Source organism: Sciurus vulgaris, assembly GCF_902686455.1.
Source record: "Sciurus vulgaris genome assembly, chromosome: 18".
In the NCBI taxonomy this organism is placed as follows: Eukaryota; Metazoa; Chordata; class Mammalia; order Rodentia; family Sciuridae; genus Sciurus; species Sciurus vulgaris.
Window position 1 is genome coordinate 32,191,468 of NC_136479.1, and position 18,035 is coordinate 32,209,502.

At 38.9% G+C, this 18,035-nt stretch overlaps 1 protein-coding gene across 1 annotated transcript in view; it reads left to right on the plus strand.

Moving 5' to 3' along the window:
* Positions 1–3,372: 3,372 nt before the first annotated feature.
* The window catches only part of LOC306649852 (cytochrome P450 3A9-like), a 29,131-nt gene continuing 14,468 nt past the window's right edge, over positions 3,373–18,035 (plus strand). Inside the window, exons 1-7 of the mRNA XM_079121280.1 lie at positions 3,373–3,558; positions 5,284–5,377; positions 6,402–6,454; positions 7,800–7,899; positions 11,303–11,416; positions 11,674–11,762; positions 12,447–12,595. Coding sequence (XP_078977406.1) covers positions 3,482–3,558; positions 5,284–5,377; positions 6,402–6,454; positions 7,800–7,899; positions 11,303–11,416; positions 11,674–11,762; positions 12,447–12,595 — 676 coding nt within the window. The 5' untranslated portion in view covers positions 3,373–3,481. The remainder of the gene's footprint in view (positions 3,559–5,283; positions 5,378–6,401; positions 6,455–7,799; positions 7,900–11,302; positions 11,417–11,673; positions 11,763–12,446; positions 12,596–18,035) is intronic.

Sequence of the window (18,035 nt, forward strand, 5' to 3'; positions counted from 1 at the left end):
CGTGCTCCTCACCACTCCCACGAGGCCCACAAGAGTCGGTTACCCCCTCAGCCAGCTACCAAAGCTTAGATACTACCTGTTTTCCCAAATTAGCAAGATCAAATTTTACCCAACTGAGAAGAATGGGCACTTAGCTAAGTTACAGAAATAATTCTGATTGCATTTTCTTCCATAATCACAATTACGAATTGTGGAATTTGAACTCAATACACAGATCATTCGAGAGCACTACTGTCTCTCTACACCAAGATGAATTCACTCAGACAGTGCAAGTGGTCACAGTCTCCCCAGGGGAAGTACCACCTGGGATACCATTATGAAAGGATGGAAATACCCTAATGACTGTGACCCTCCATCACTGACTTGGTGGATCACCTGTCCACTTACACTTATATCAACCTGATGCTTTCCTGAACATTATCTGAGATTGAACTTTTACCTGTTATAAATGAGAACAAGGAACAAGAAAACCATTCATATTGATAAGGACTATATGTTTCTCATATCTGTATGACTAATTTTATGTGGCTGAGCTGTCCTTATGTTATGTCCTAATTTGTCTGTATCTGCAACCAGAATTATAACTGGGCATTAATCATCTGAGGACTTACATATCTAGAACGGACCTTTTAAGGTATGTGGTGAGTGCTTCAATAAATGCATGTGTAGAGGGGAGACCAAAGGTCATGGGTGCACTCTCCTGGCACATAATGCTTTCCTGCATATGTGCAGCACAAATTTAGTGTGCAAATCTCTTCACATTTGAACATATTACCTTCTACAGAATTAAATTCACAAGGAATATGTCTCTCTCTCTCTCTCTCTCTCACCTCCCCCGTGTGTGTGTGTGTGTGTGTGTGCATATGTGTGTGATGACTTCTCTCTGTGTTGCCTGGCTTTGAACTCCTGGGCTCAAATGATCCTCCTGCCTCAGCCTCTCAAACAGATGGAACTACAGATGTTTGCAACCCTTCCTGGCTAGAGCATGGCTTCTTTGATTGCCCTTTGCAGAACAAGAACTCTGCATAGGGCAAAGCACTGGGGCACAACACTGGATGCGTTTTTCATCTCAATCAGTGACTAACCTATCCTTGTTGATACAAATCCCAACGAGTCAGACCAGGACCAGAGATCAGCAGGACAGGTGGAAAATCATATTAGCCCTAGTTATTTCATCTTTTTAGCTAAATACCTGATTTGAAGGAAGATGAAATTAAATTAGTTTTATAGGGGTATTATATCCAAAAAGTATAACAAGACTTTGAGTTATGGTGAGTTTGTTACTGACAGCCTTGCCCTGGGACCTGCCTTGATCCCGTCTGGCTGGATTTGGCTGCCCGCCCACATAAGAAATAGACAAAAGATGGAAAAATGAGTATTGAACTTGATGCAATTTGATCAATCTTGGAGGATGCAATCAGATTTATTCTCCTTACCTATCCCACAGAAACAATTATAATTTACAGAAACACAAGTGAGGTGATATACATGTGTAGATTCGGTTGACCTTAAGAGGGAGGAAATTGGAAAAAAGGACAGGAAATACATGTATGCAGATTTAGTTAATCTGTGTTAGTCCCGGGTAGGAGGAGATCCCCACTCCCATCTTCTTTGGTAACCATCAGGGTGGGAGGTGGAAGCCCCATGGCCCCCCAGCTTCTACTCTCCATATGAGGGAACCATTCCCAATTTCAGATGGAGTTCCTCCAAATTCAGTCTGTTTCAAGATTCTTAAATTGTCAATAGTTATCAAATGACACTATAATCTCTCCTTGTTTGAATGCATTGTAGTATGGGAAGAGATGTAGGAAGGATCGGTGAAGCATATCAGTTGGTGCAGATAAAGGAGAAAGAGAGAAGGAAGCACATAAACACAGCTTAAATGTCTTCTCGTTCTGTTGTGTTTTAAGAATTTGGAGGCTTTGTTACCTAATCCTCTGTTTCTCAGGCTAAATGGACAAAGAATTCAAGTCAGAATTAAGATAATGAGCTGGTAGAATTTCCAAACACTCAGTCCTGGTATGACTCACATCAGGAATCTGCTGAGGGTCTCACAGGTGACAATTGTGCTTACAAGCCTCCTCCTGAACTAGATCTCAGGTTCTGCTCTCCACCCACAATCACCCATTTACCAAAAAGCAGGAAGTCATCTGCTAAGACACCTCTTGGCCTAATGAAACATCAGAGATAATTTTTTTTTTGAATTCTGGGTGCTGAATGTGTGCTCTGTGGTGATATTTGCCATGACATAGGTGGGTAGGGATTTGTGGCTCACCTGGCCATGCAGGCTACTGTTCTCCTCTTCTGTCCTTTCACACCCATTGATCATGGACATGCATTATTTTCAGAGACAGAGGCCATTCTTTGCTCAAAAATCTAGCTTTTGGCTACTGCAGGGATCTCTTAATGGCGCGACAGGAAGTAGCCTGGATTGACATTACTCTGTGTGTCCATCAGTTTCATCTTGTCCGTGCCCACTTTTTCCTTTAGGAGACTGCTGGCCATCAGGATACTGGTACAACAGCCTGCATGAGCTGGGAAGGTGGCTGTGGCACATCCAAATCAAATCCTCTTCCTGTAAGAATAAACCAGGAAGATAAAGTGGTTGTCAAAGACTCACAGGGAAAGAACTTGCAGAGGCCTGGCAATCTCACCTGACTCAATGACCAAACTTTTCAGATGCCAGCTCTTTGTAAGTACCCTGCTAGGGACTAGGGGCATACAGAGACCGTGCTCTGTAGTTCACAGTCTGGAAAGTTAAGCAGAGGTGACAACCAACAATGTTGTTGGAAAATGAAGAGAACAACAGCAATAGAAATGTGTTCCAGGGATAATAGAAGTAATTCAGGGAAGGAAGTGGTTCTGTGTGAAGCAGCTGGTGATGAAAGACTTTATCAGATGAAGTTTTGACTGAGCTAGGTTTTGAAGGATGATTAAGAGTCTTCCATGGGGCATGGGGCATGCACTTTCCTCTGCATTGTAGGCATTGTCTACGATGCAGAGGAAAGTGCGAGAGTAGTTATCTGTAGATATAACTTGTTTGGGTGGATTTCAAGTATTTTGTAATAAGAACATCCAAGGAGACAAAAACTGATTAGAAGGCATTTAATTCCAATGTTTCACCTGAGTTTCTGATAAGAAGCAATAACCTTTGGGCAAAATGATAACACTGGTTGATGTTTTTATTGATTTTTTTTTCATAAAACCTTTGCTCAAAGATCAAAATAGGTATGCCCATGACTCATTGTCAGCTGACATGGTGGAATTGGCACCTGGCTTCTGCAACTGTGGGTGGAAGACAGGTGGTTTTTCTACTGGCTGTATGTCCAGCCCCACCTCCTGTCCCAGCATATAAATAGGCCAGACTGATTTCCTTGAATCACAGCTGCTCACAGAAAGCAAGCTTGGCACCTCCTTCCCTGCCAAAGGGTAGCTCACACGGCTGGAAGTAAAACTCAGAGAAGAGAATTGCAGAAGGAGAATGGTGATGGGCCTAATCCCAAACTTTTCCATGGAAAGCTGGATTCTTTTGGGAATCAGCCTTGTGCTTCTCTATCTGTGAGTAACTACCTAGATTCCTCTCCTCTTCAAACCTCCCATTTCTGTGACTAGGAGGTTTTATTGGTATCATCTGGTTTGGGGGATGAACTTCTGATTGAGTCTCAGTTTGAACCTCTATTAAACAACCAGAGTTCAGTAGAGGCAGATTATGAACAACTGGATACCTTCTGCAAACTCTTAGACTTCTGGGGGTAAAGAGGGCTTGTCACAACTTTCTGCGTCCTTATGTTTATCTTCTGTGTTCTATGTACACAGCAAGAGATGTGTAGAAGGTGCGTCTCCTGTGGTACAGGTGCTCCCTCCTCCCCAAGTGCACCCAGGTGCTATCACAGGCTCAGACTCAGCTCTTCCCTCTGTTCTGTTCCCCTTCCCTGGAACATCTCTCCCTCCTGGAACTCAATTCCTCTACCCTGCCCCATGCAGAACTATTTATTTCTGAATGATGAAACTTTTGAGCAAAGACCTGGGAGAAATTTTGAATTTTTATCCCTTAAGTCAGCATCAGTGTGAGATTTTGGGTAAAAATAACCTGTGGGCAGGTATATTTAGAAACATATGTACAAATCTATGACATGGATGTATGTATTAGACTGATATTCCTGACACCGTTTTCCCCTTGATTTGAAATCTAATGGCAGCTTCAAAAGACAGAAGTTTCCAAGCCAGTTTGTATTTTAAATATTTTCCCCATGAAATTCCAGTACAGGAGCATGAATAAAACCATGTAGTAGAATTTCATTAAATGGTGGGATAGCTGGTTTCATGGAGGAGGTAAAGGGAGCAGTTATTTCTGTCCTCATGAGACCTTTGACTTCTATCTCAATTCCACTTTTATAAAAGTAGGCATTCATAATTATGTGAAAATAGAAAATATAAACCTGGTTGTAATATTTGAAGTAAAGGGTAGTATTCAGGCTTCTGTTGCATATATTTTCCCTCCAATGGCATTTTAAAATTAATTAAAATGTTTTAATTTCATTCCATTCAATATTACAATTTCTTTGAGGTAAGTTCAGCAGATTTCTTCTGAAGGTTAAAATAGGACTGTTAGATTCTGTTTTTGTGAAAACAAACCTGTTTAAAATGACTTCATTTTTTTTGAATGGTGTCAGGAATATCAGTCTAATACATACATCCATGTCATAGATTTGTACATATGTTTCTAAATATACCTGCCCGCAGGTTATTTTTACCCAACAGTTCTCGACATGCCAGTCTTCTCAATCTCTCAGAGCAGACGAGTGAGGGAGAATGTGGGCCAGTGATGAAATCAAAGGCATCCAGATAGGAGTTAGGAGAAAGTGGGAGAATAGTCTTTTCTGCTCAGGGAAGAAGGCCCAGAGTGGGGACGGCCCCCACTGGAGGTCAATGGAGGGGAGCCATGTTGGCATCAAATCAACTTCCTAAACTGACACCAGTGAATGAAGTGACCTGGAAGAAATGTAGGCTGACTCTTCTCAGGAGTGTTCAACCTCATGTTTGGGGACCTTTATCAGATATCCACTGTAGGATTGGGAGCCTGGTGATGTCAGCTGCTTTGAGCTAATCTTTTATGACTTTGGGGTGAATGTGAGAGAGGAGATGATGAGCAGATGTGATCAGAGCTGTTGGGGTTTTTGTTTATTTAGGACCTCGATGTTACACACCTGGCTTCACTGTTCCAGTGACTCGTGAGCCACCGTATATACACAGTCACATCCCTTGATCTCTTTCACTCTGCAGGTATGGGACCTCTTCACACGGACTATTTAAGAAGCTGGGAATTCCAGGGCCAAGGCCTCTGCCTTTTTTGGGAACTGTTCTTAATTATCGCCGGGTGAGTGTCCTTTGAGCTGCTTGGTTACATCAGTAGAAATTCAGCTCCTTGGGGGGAAGTTTTGAGATTTCAGGCTTTCAGAGTCTGTGTGTGGGTACCACCCAGAGCACAGCCAGGTTTACCCCCGGCTCTGTTCACCACTCCCTGTAGCCTCAGGTTCACTCCTGTTGATGAGCTCAGCTCTCGGGCACATCATCACTGCAGGTTGTGGACTTATGTTCAGACTGTGAGCACCCTTTCTTTTTTCTCGCTGCAGATCTAGGAAGATACACACATGCCTGTGGAATACTTTATTTGCACAGTTAAAATATTACAAATGAAACTTAGCACCAGGAAGACTAATTTTTTTAGTTTCAATCATGAAAACTCAGAGCCAGGGTCTAACTATCTGTGTCCTATGTGCCAAGAGGTAGCATCTCCCATTTTTTCCAAGTTGAGCTACAACACAAGAAGGCAAGTTCACTTTTTATTTGCTCACTATCTCACTTTCTTACTCAACAACATGACTGAGATGACATAAATCTCCTAGGCTGAAAGGGGTTGCTGGTGTCTTTAACTTCCTAATTCCACCAGAATTCTAGAGAAAACGTGAGATAAACTAAAATGATACTGGATGAGGAGATAAAAGATTATGCATAGCCTTGGGAAACCCTCATTTTCCCTCAGCCTGGCTTGCCTCATGTGCCCATGGAGGTAATAATTCAGAAGGTCCCAGTATTTCTGAAACACCACAAGCAGAAGAAGAAATACTGCAGAAGAGAAGGATGTTGTATTTATAGACAAGGGTAATTGGTTGAGTATGTCCAATACTTAGAGAAAATTCAAGTGACTTCACATTTTCCATTTCAAATATTGCCCATAGTTTTTCCTTTCTCTTCCAAAGCCTCTGAATAAGAGCTTCTCTCTAACCACCTGTTAGGAGCAGCAGACCTGTGCATGGGATTTGGGTCATTTGAGACCCAATTAGATGTGTTGTCAATACATTTAGAACAACAATGGAATTTCATTTTGTTCTTCTTCCTAGGGTTTTATGGAATTTGATGGAGAATGTCATAAAAAGTATGGGAAAATGTGGGGGTGAGTATTCTGGAAGCTTCTCTTGGGTAGACTTGTTATGATGTGGCACCCCAATGTGTGAGGACAGCTTCAGCCCAGAACTCTTGGGATGCAACCCTCTGTACTGCAAAGTCCTTGGAGGCTTCTTCTGCCGAGGGTCCTGCATGTCACCAGGAGTCAGGGTCCACAGAGAATTTTGCACGGTGACTTTTCTCCTGGCTTTGGTGGCCCAGAGACTCCTAGACTCACTTTCTGTCCAGTGTCTGGCTCTTCCTATCTTTCCCATTTTTCTTCCTTTTTGACCCCTTTAATTTAATAAAATGTATTATTTGAGAACTTTTTTATTGTGGGCTTATAAATGTATGGTATTATCTCTTTCCCCCATTGATTTCCTTTTAATTTAAAGGCAAAATTCCTTTATTTAAATTTCAGATTTATTGTAGGCTTTCAAACGAAAGGCTTGGAGGTACTGGGAAGCAGATGGGAAACTTTCTGCTCAGCTTTCTTCATTTTCTCTATTTTCTTTCTTTTTTTTTTGTTACTGTTGTTCATATGCCATTTTTAAGTTTTCAGCCTCAACTTTTCCATGAAGTAGACACAAGTATTTCTTTCTCTCCTTCATCCATTTGAGTTAAGAGTAGGATGTAGTTACACCAGTGAGTTCCCTGGTGGATTGATGGAGTTTATATTATAGAGTAGCCTCAGCCCATTGTAGCAACTCTTCCCTTTAGGAGCTGGTGGGGGTTTGGTGAGAGCCATAGAAGAGGTGTAATCATTTTTCTCTACACTAAAAGATAATGGAAGGAGGCACTGAGCTTCCTCTCCATCTTCTCTCATTAATCCTCAGAAAACCCCAGACTGGTCACAGTGTTCTGCTAAGTTGATGTGGCCCATAGATACCATGTGATCCAATGACACAACACCCCCCACTGGATCTCTAATGTTCCCATCCCAGCTACCCCTTGCCACACTTAGTAATTGTGAGCACTTAGTCAATTATCTGCCTTCGATTTTTCACTGACCTGATATTGTGCCATGTAAAGAGTTATGGAGACTAGTGTAGGCAATACTACTGTATTCACCATCTAGATTTAACAAAATGTTCCCTTGCTATTTCTAATTATGATCTCTTAGAAGGTGTATTTTGTCTTTTAAGTTTCTCCTCCATACTTTACCTACATTACCCTTTATACTATGAAGACTCTGGTGGCTTCTGTGGTCAGAATCCCCAACTTGAACCAGGACTTAATGTTGCTATGTATTGTGGGACTAGGCAGGTGTAGTGTGTAATGTCAGGATCAAAGTCTGGATTCCTGCTGCAGAATCTGGCCTGTTAGATTAAATCAGTTCCGTTTTCCCAACACAGGCTCTATGATGGTCGACAGCCTGTTTTGACTATTATGGACACAAATATGATCAAAACAGTGTTCGTCAAAGAATGCTATTCTTTCTTCACCAACCGACGGGTAAGCATCCACTCTTCAACATTTATTTATTTACATTTGTTCTTTTTAGTTATACATGACAGTAGAATGTATTTTGACATATTATACATACATGGTATATAACTTCCCATTCTTGTGGTTGTACATGATGTGGAGTTACATTGGTTGTATATTCATATATGAACATAGGAAAGTGATGTCTGATTCATTCTTCTGTCTTTCCTATTCCACTCCCACTCCTTTCCCTTCATTCCCCTTTGTCTAATCCAAAGTAACATTTATTTACTTATTAACTCAATTTGTATCCTGAGATATTTATAAATTGAGAGGGAATTGCCAAAAAATTTACCAGGCAGTTGCATGTATAATTTATTCTGCTTCACCCAATAATTTCTTGCATAACTATAAATTTATTAAGTTCCTATTCCTATAGTAACAGGAAATTGAAATAATACAGGCATTTTATTTTCATTTCTTCTGTTTCATGTGCCTGTGTATGTATGTATGTAGTTCTGTGAAAATGTGTCACATGCCTACATTAGTGTAATGACCACTTCTTTGAAGACACAGGCCTGTTCCTGCACCGTAAGACTCTGCCTTACTAATCTTTTGGAGTCACACTGTGTAGCTGGTCCTTCTTAATGAAATATTTATCAGAAGAGACTTGTGGTTATTTGGAGGAGGCTAAGACGTCTCTTCTTTTATGGATTGTGCTTTTGGTTCCATGTCTGAAAATTCTTCACTTAAACCTCCTACATTGTTGTTTTTCCTTCCTAAATATTGTTATAGGGTTTGCACTTAAGTAAATGATCTATTTTGTGTTAAAATTTGTATGAAGTAGGAAGTTTAAGTCAAGGTTCTTTCTTTTTCTTTCTCTCTTCCTTCCTTCCTCTTACTTCCTCCTCTTCCTCTCTTCCTTCCTCCCTTCCTCCTCTTCCTTTCTTCCTTCTTCTCCCTTCCTTACTTTCTTCCTTTCTCTTTTTGCTTCGTGGACTGTCCAGTTCTTCCAACACCACTTTTGTAGTCTGTTGTTTCTCCATCAAATCACTTTTGCACCATTGTCAAAATCAGTTTGGCCTGCATGTGTGGGTCTATTCCTCATCCCATATTATGGTCCTGCTTGCCCGCTGTAACTACCCCTCATGCAGTCTCAGATTTTTGATTATGTAACTACAGAGTAAATCTGAACATCAAGTAAAATGATTCCCCCCATTTCATTTACGTTTTTAGAATCAGTTCACATAGTCTTGTTTTTGCCTTTTCACAAATTCAAAATACGCTTTTCCATGTGTACAAGGCTTGCATATATCTTGTAGGAATTGAACTCAACTTATAGATAACGGAGAAAATTTGCATCTTAAGTCCAGGGAGTCTTTTGATACATGCATACTTTCTCTGCCTCTCCATTCCTTTAGCTTTCTCTTCAATTAACTTTTAAAATACACACATCTAGTCCATATTTTGTGAGATTTATACCTAAAGTATTTCTTTTTCCTTGGAATGACCATGAATAGGATTGTGTTTTTAATGTGTTTTCACACATTCTTCATTTACCTTAGGAATAAGCCTGATTTCTTGTGTGTTGACCACATTGAACAAAGATTGCACCTAAAAATAGGGGAAATTTTTGTTCTTTCCTGTCCATATACCTTTTATTTATTTATTTATTTTTCTTTTCTTCTGGCACTAGCCAGGAGTTCCAATGTGAGGTTGAATAAGAGCCATGAGAGTGAACATTTCTTTTGAAGGATTTAGACTTTAATCTTCCAATGTTTACCCCAATTTTAGCTGAGGCTAATAAGTGTGCATGTGGATTCCCACACGATCTCTAGCTTTATTTTTTAAAAACTTTGATTAATGTGTAATAGTTGTGCATGATAATGGGGTTTGCTGTTATGTTCAATGCATGCATATATTGCACACAGCTCAAATCCAGCCTCTATCTACTTGCCTTCTACATACCCCTTCCCAACATGAAGAAATCACTGATTGACACTCAGATGAACGTTTTTATTTGTCTTTCTGTATGTGACGGGGTGGATATGGTTGAATTGTTCTTGATATTTGGGTGAAAGTATTTAGTACACCACTGATCAGTGTGTTGTTAGTTGAAAATAGTTTTTTGTAGAATCTCTTTGTTGAGTTGAAGAAGCTTCCCTCTCTTCTCTCTTTCACCACTTCTATTCAACATCATGCTTGAAATACTAGCCAGAGCAACTAGACAGACCAAAGAAATTAAAGGGATACAAACAGGAAAAGAACTCAAACTATCACTGTTTGCCCATGACATGATTCTATATTTAGAGGATCCAAAAAATTCTACCAGAAAACTTCTAGAATGCACAAATGAATTCAGCAAAGTAGCAAGATATAAAGTCAACATCCATAAATCTAATGCATTTTTATTCATAAGTGATGAATCCTCTGTAAGAGAAATTAGGGAAACTACCCCATTCAAAATAGCCTCAAAAAATACTTAGGAATCAATTTAATGAAAGAGGTGAAAGACCTCTACAATGAGAACTACAGAACACTAAAGAAAGAATTTAAAGAAAACCTTAGAAGATGGAAAGACCACCCATGTTCTTGAACAAGCAGAATTAATATTGTCAAAATGGTCATATACTCCTAAATTTTTAACATGAATGAGTGCCAGAAGCATACATTTTAATACAAAAGCACAGTTTAGGTGATGGAACTAATTTCAAGGGTCTTATATTGGTAGACTAGTCCCCAGGAGAAAAATAGAATTATCTCTCTTTTGTCCTTTGCCCTTGTAGAAAATATAGTACGTACTCCCCTTAATAATTTGTGTTATTTTTTCTGTAGTACACATATTCCAAATCCTTTAAGTTTTAAATATTATTATTTTAAAAATTATTGTACCTAGGTACCCCTTTATCAAGATGCTTATGCTAAAAAAAAGAAAAGGCTGGGGAAGTGGTTCAGTGGTTAAGTGCCTTGGGTTCAATCCCCAGTTTAAAAAAAAAAGATGCTTATGCCATAAATGCATGCAAAGATAGAACTAGCCTTAGGTAACATACAGTTGGCCAAGAACACCTGGTATCTGTCACTAGTCCATTTCTGCTATGCACAGCCCTGGTGGATGTGCTAGGTCTTCTTAGGTCTTCTTCCTGTCTATTCCTCTGGAAAGAGTATCCAACCAAGTGGAAATTTTGCATCTAAACAAAGACTGGAATCTAAAGTCCAAAAACTGTGTGAGGTACCTGGGTGTCTCTTCCAACCTCACAGGTGGATAGGCACTTGGAATAAATATTTATTGAGTGTCTGACATAGGGCCAGCTACCTAGTAGGCAGTCACTAAACTTTTCTTTTAATAAATGATGCTTGTTTAACAGACTTTTGCAACTGTGGAGACCTCCACATTTATGTAGGACAAAATCTCTTTTCCTTTGGACTCTAGTCTTTTGGTCCAGTGGGATTTATGAAATCAGCCATCTCCTTGTCTGAAGATGAAGAGTGGAAGAGAATTAGGTCACTGCTGTCTCCAACCTTCACCAGTGGAAAACTCAAGGAGGTAATAAGAGGGCTTTTCACTGGAAACTCGGATGAATCTGGGGACAGGTAGGAAGTGATACAGATAGTAGTCCCTTTCCAAGGGATAGTCCTCTGAATTTGAACTTCCTAAAAATGTTCTTTTGTCTTTATATTTTAGAAGTGACATAATAAGATTCATTATAAATATCTCATCTTTATTCATCCTGGGAAAGCCACAGCCTTGGGGATTGAGTCTCCTCACCTAACTTTTTGGGTTATCTTGTGCTTTGTGCTTAGATGTTCCCCATCGTTAGCCAGTATGGAGACATGTTGGTGAAAAACATGAGACAGCTATCAGAGAAAAGCAAGCCTATCAACTTGAAAGAGTAAGTAGCAGGACAGCTCTGGGGTTCTGAGCTCTGTCAGGAGCCCCTTCAGCTGCCTGCCACGGAACTGAGTTCCAACTGTTGAACTAGTCCAATAAACAGAAGAAAGCAAGAGTCTGGACTCACAATTCCAACTGTCCATCCAAGAAGGGGTTGCTCCCAGGAGAAGACAGGGCAGCAGCGGCGGGGAGAAAGGATCTTCTTTTCTGTATCAGCCAAGATTAGCTTGGCTGCTCTTTATGACTTTGTAGATACTAGAAGACAAAATACCATCAAGGCTAAGGTCACCTTTTTTGAGTCAGTTATTCTACACTTGTCCTGCTGAAACTCAGTTTGTACACAACACTCATCATTCACATTCTGCTCATGCCATTGGATTTTGACTGACAGTGGATCTTCTCCCTGTGTGGGTGAGCTTCTTGAGTTCAGAGGGGAGTCTAACTCACCTCACTGTCCCCATCACTCCTAGCACAAGGGCAGTACGTCATTTGCAACTCATAAAGACCTCATGGTCAGTGTGAAGGGATCATAGACTCATCCAGTGGTTCAGCAGAGTTGTGACAGGGTGTAGCTCTCTGCTTGTCTTGCCTGGGTTTGTGAAGTTACTCCTATTTCTTGTGGCATGTGTAGTGGAAGGATTGACAAGAGGCGCTGATTTTAATTTCCATGTCTTTCTCTATTCAGCATCTTTGGGGCCTACAGCATGGATGTGATCACTGCAACATCATTTGGAGTGAATATCGATTCCCTCAACAACCCACAAGATCCCTTTGTGGAAAAAGTCAAGAAGCTCTTAAAATTTGATTTTTTTGACCCTTTGCTCTTCTCAGTAGGTATGTGGAATACCTTGTCATTCTCTCTCTCTCTCTCTTTAAATAAGAGATTTATCGATACATAATTAACATACCTTTAAATTACCCCACTTAACTTATTCAAAGAAATGGTTTTCAGTACAAAGATACACACAGCCATCACTAGTGACTATCTGTCAACTCTGAAACACTCTGCCATTTCATTATCAACTCTACCCCCCTCAAGCCTAACCAAACATGAATCTATTTTCTGACTATAGATTTGCCGATACTGTGCATTTTCTTTTAGTGGAATTCTACAACATATGTCCTTGCATGTTTGACTTATTTCATTTATCATTTGTATTTTCAAGTTCTTTCATACTGAAGCGTGCATCAGTACTTCATTTCCTCTTAGGGCCAGATAATATTCCATTGGATGACACATTTTTAATTCTAGTTAATTGCCATGTGAATTGCTTCTATCTTTTGACTGTTATGGATATTGCTGTATTTGAACACCTGTTCTAGTTTTTTGGGGTATATATTCGCTAGGGATTGATGCCTTGTATAGCAATTCAATGTTTACCTAATTAAGTAACTGTCAGTGTGTTTTCCACAATAGCCACGCCCATTTTGGGTTCCTAACTGGAATGCACAGGGTTCCTGATCCTCCCCATCCTGTCCAACACTTTTCTCCACTGTTTTGTTTCTAGCCATCCTCCTGGGTATACAGTGGCATCACATTGTGGGTTTGATTTTAATTTCTATAAACTAATAATGTTGACTGACTTTGAACATTTTTATCTTCTTTCTATACATGTCTTTTCAAGTCGCAATTGTGTTTCTGTTTGTAGGTGAGGTATAAGATTTCTTACATATTCTGGATACAACCTCCTGACTAGATGTGTGATTTGAAGTTTTTTTCTCCTAACCCACAGGTCTTCTTTGCCTTTTTGACAGTGCACTGGGAAATACAGTCTTTTTCTGTTTATAATGTACAACGTAGGTGTTTGTATTGCCTTTCTTTGACTTTACAATCTAAGAATAGTTTGCAGATTTGAGGTTGTAAAGGTTTACTGTCTTGCTTTTCTTCTAAGAGTTGGTTTAATGTTAGCTTTTAAGTCTATATCTTTGGTCCATTTTGTTATACAGTATGAATTTAGGGTCTGACTTCATTCCTTTGATTGTGTCTATCCTGATGAAACAGAAGCATTTATTGGAAAGAGTAGGTTTTCCTTATTTCCCTGTTATGGTACCTTTCTCAAAATTCTTTGACCATAGGTACATGGGATTATTTCTTATCAACTCTACAACACTTCTGTTGGTTTTCATTTTGGTCTTTGAATTTTAAGGTCATGACATCTGTAAAAATAATATTTTGAATTCTTCTCTCCATCCTGTTCCTTTCATTTCATTCCTTTGCCTCACTGCTTTGACGAAGATTTCAAGGGATGTATTGACTAAAAGTCGTGACAGAGGATTCTCCGTCTTGTTCCTGATTTTAGAGGAAATGCTTTTAGTTTTTTCTTGTTCATTATGCTGTTTTGTTTAAGATTTTCATACATAGCCTTTATGATGTTGAAAGAAGTTCCTTCTATCCCTAGCTTCTTCAGTGTTTTAAAAATTTTTTTAAATTTATTTTTATTATAAACAAATGTGATACATGTTGTCTCTGTACATGGAGTAACAGCATACCATTTGTGTAATCATATGTTTACAAGGGGTAATGATGTTTGATTCATTCTGTTATTTTTTTCTTCCCCCACACCATTCCCATCCCTCTTTTCCCTTTATACAGTCCTTCCTTCCTCCATTCTTGCCCCCCACCCTCCATTATGTGTCATCATCTGCTTATCAGCGAGATCATTTGTCCTTTGGTTTTTGAGATTGGCTTATCTCACTTAGCATGATATTCTCCAGTTTTATCCATTTGCCTGCAAATGCCATAATTTTATTCTTCTTTATAGCTGAGTAATATTCCATTGTGTGTGTGTGTATGTGTATATGGATAAAGAAACTGTGATATATATCACAGTTTCTTTATCCATTTATCAATTGAAGGACACTTAGGTTGGTTCCACAGTCTGGCCATTGTGAATTGAGCAGCTATGAACATTGATGTGGCTGCATCTCTGTAGTATGCGGATTTTAAGTCCTTTGGGTATAGGCCGAGGAGTGGGATAGCTGGGTCAAATGGTGGTTCCATTCCAAGTTTTCTAAGGAATCTCCACACTGCTTTCCAGAGTGGCTGCACTAATTTACAGCCCCACCAACAATGGATGAGCGTACCTTTTTCCCCACATTCTCACCAACACCTATTGTTGCTTGTATTCTTGATAATCGCCATTCTAATTGGGGTGAGATGGAATCTTAGTGTAGTTTTGATTTGAATTTCTCTTATTACTAAAGATGGCGAACATTTTTTCATATGTTTGTTGATTGCTTGTAGATCTTTTTCTGTGAATCTTCTGTTCATATCCTTAGCACATTTGTTGATTGGGTTATTTGCATTCTTGGTGTAGAGTTTTTTGAGTTCTTTATATATTCTGGAAATTAGCGCTCTATCTGAAGTATGAGTGGCAAAGATATTCTCCCACTGTGTAGGCTCTCTCTTTGCATTGCTAATAGTTTCCTTTGGTGAGAGAAAGCTATTTAGTTTGAATCTATCCCAGTTATTGATTCTTGCTGTTATTTCTTGTGCTATGGGAGTCCTGTTAAGGAAGTCTGATCCTAACAAGTTGAAGATTTGGACCTACTTTTTCTTCTATAAGATGCAGGGTCTCTGGTCTGATTCTGAGGTCCATGATCCATTGTGAGTTGAGTTTTGTGCAGGGTGAGAGATAGGGGTTTAGTTTCATTCTGTTGCATATAGATTTCCTGTTTTCCCAGCACTGTTTGTTGAAGAGGCTATCTTTTCTCCATTGCATGTTTTTGGCACCTTTGTCTGTATGAGAAAATTGTATTTATTTGGATTTGTGTCCACGTCCTCTATTCTGTACCATTGATCTACCTGTCTATTTTGGTGCCAATACCATGCCGTTTTTGTTACTATTGCTTTGTAGTACAGTTGAAGTTCTGGTATTGTGATACCCCCTTTTTCACTCTTCCTGCTAAGGATTGCTTTAGCTATTCTGGGTTTCTTATTCTTCCAGATGAATTTCATGATTGCTTGCTCTATTTCTGTAAGGTACATCATTGGGATTTTAATTGGAATTGCATTGAATCTGTATAACACTTTAGGTAGTATGGCCATTTTGACAATATTAATTCTGCCTATTCAAGAACATGGGAGATCTTTCCATCTTCTAAGGTCTTCCTCAATTTCTTTCTTCAATGTTTTATAGTTTTCATTGTAGAGATCTTTTACCTCTTTGGTTAGATTGATTCCCAAGTATTTTATTTTTTTTTGAGGCTATTGCAAATGGGGTTGTTTTCCTCATTTCCCTTTCAGCTGTTTTGTTGCTTGTGTATAAAAATGCTTTAGATTATTGTGTGTTGATTTTATAGCCTGCTATTTTGCTGAATTCATTGATGAGGTCTAGAAGTTTTCTGGAGGAGTTTTTTGGATCCTCTAAATAGAGAATCATGTCATCAGCAAATAGTGACAGCTTAAGTTCCTCTTTTCCTATTCATATCCCTTTAATTTCTTTGGTCTGCCTAATTGCTCTGGCTAGAGGTTCAAGGACAATGTTGATTAGAATTGGTGAAAGAGGACATCCCTGTCTTGTTCCCATTTTTATACGGAATGGTTTCAGTTTTTCTCCATTAAGAATGATGTGGGCCATGGGCTTAGAATAAATAGCCTTTACAATGTTCAGGTATGTTCCTACTATCCCTATTTTTTTCGAGTGTTTTGAGCATGAAGGGGTGTTGTAATTTGTTGAACACTTTTTCTGCATCAATTGAAATAACCACATGATTTTTGTCCTTAAGTCTACTGACATGATGGATTATGTTTATTGATTTATGGATGTTAAACCATCTTTGCATTCCAGGGATGACCCCCCACTTGATCGTGGTGCACAATTTTCTTAATATGTTTAAATATGGTTTGCCAGTATTTTGTTAAGGATTTTTGCATCTATATTCATCAAGGATATTGGTCTAAAATTTTCTTTCCTTGGTGTCTTTGCCTGGTTTGGGTATGAGGGTGATATTAGCTTCATAGAATGAGTTTGGAAGGGTACCCTCCTTTTCTATTTCCTGGAATACTTTGAGAAGTATTAGAAAGAGTTCTTCTTTGAAGGTCTTGTAGAACTCGACTGAGAATCCATCTGGTCCTGGGCTTTTCTTGGATGGTAGGTTTTTAATGGCTTCTTCTATTTCATTGCTTGATATTGATCTGTTTAAATTGTGTATGTCCTCCTGGTTCAGTTTGGGAGGAACATATGTCTCTAGAAATTAATCAATATCTTCAGTAGTTTCTATTTTGTTGGAATACAGATTTTCAAAGTAGCTTCTCACTATGGTATGTATCTCAGTGGTGTCTGTCGTGATATTTCTCTTTCATCACAAATTTTAGTAATTTGAGTTTTCTCTCTCCTTCTCATTGTTAGTGTGGCTTAGGGTTTGTCTATTTTGTTTACTTTTTCAAAGAACCAACTTTTTGTTTTGTCAATTTTTTGAATTGTTTCTTTTGTTTCAATTTCATTGATTTCAGCTCTAATTTTAATTATTTCCTGTCTTCTACTACTTTTGCTGTTATTCTGTACTTCTTTTTCTAGGGCTTTGAGCTGTAATGTTAGGTCATTTGGTTGTTGACTTTTCATTCTTTTCTGGAGTGCGCTCCATGCAATGAATTTTCTTCTTAGTACTGCTTTCATAGTGTCCCAGAGATTTTGATATGTTGTATCATCTTTCTCATTGACCTGTAAGAATTTTTTACCTCCTCCCTGATGTTTTCTGTTATCCATGTTTCATTCAATAGCATATTATTTAGTCTCCAAGTGTTGGAGTAATTTCTGTTTCTTATTTTGTCATTGATTTCTACTCTCAGTCCATTATGATCTGATAGAACACAAGGCAGTATCTCTATTTTTTTGCATTTCCTAAGGGCTGCTTTGTGGCATAACATATGGTCTATTTTTGAGAAGGTTCCATGTGCTACTGAGAAGAAAGTGAATCTGCTCGTTGATGGATGGAATATTCTATATATGTCTATTAAGTCTAGGTTATTGATTTTGTTATTGAGTTCTATGGTTTCTTTGGTTGGTTTTTATTTGGAAGATCTATCTAGTGGTGACAGCGGTGCATTAAAGTCACCCAGAATTATTGTGTTGTGGTCTATGTGATTCCTGGAATTGAGAGGGATTTGTTTGATGTACAGGGATGCACCATTATTTGGGGCATAAATATTTACTATCATTATGTCTTCCTGATTTATGGTTCCCTTAAGCAGTATGAAATGTCCTTCTTTATCCCTTCTGACTAACTTTGGCTTGAAGTCCACTTCATCTGATATAAGGATGGAAACCCCCGC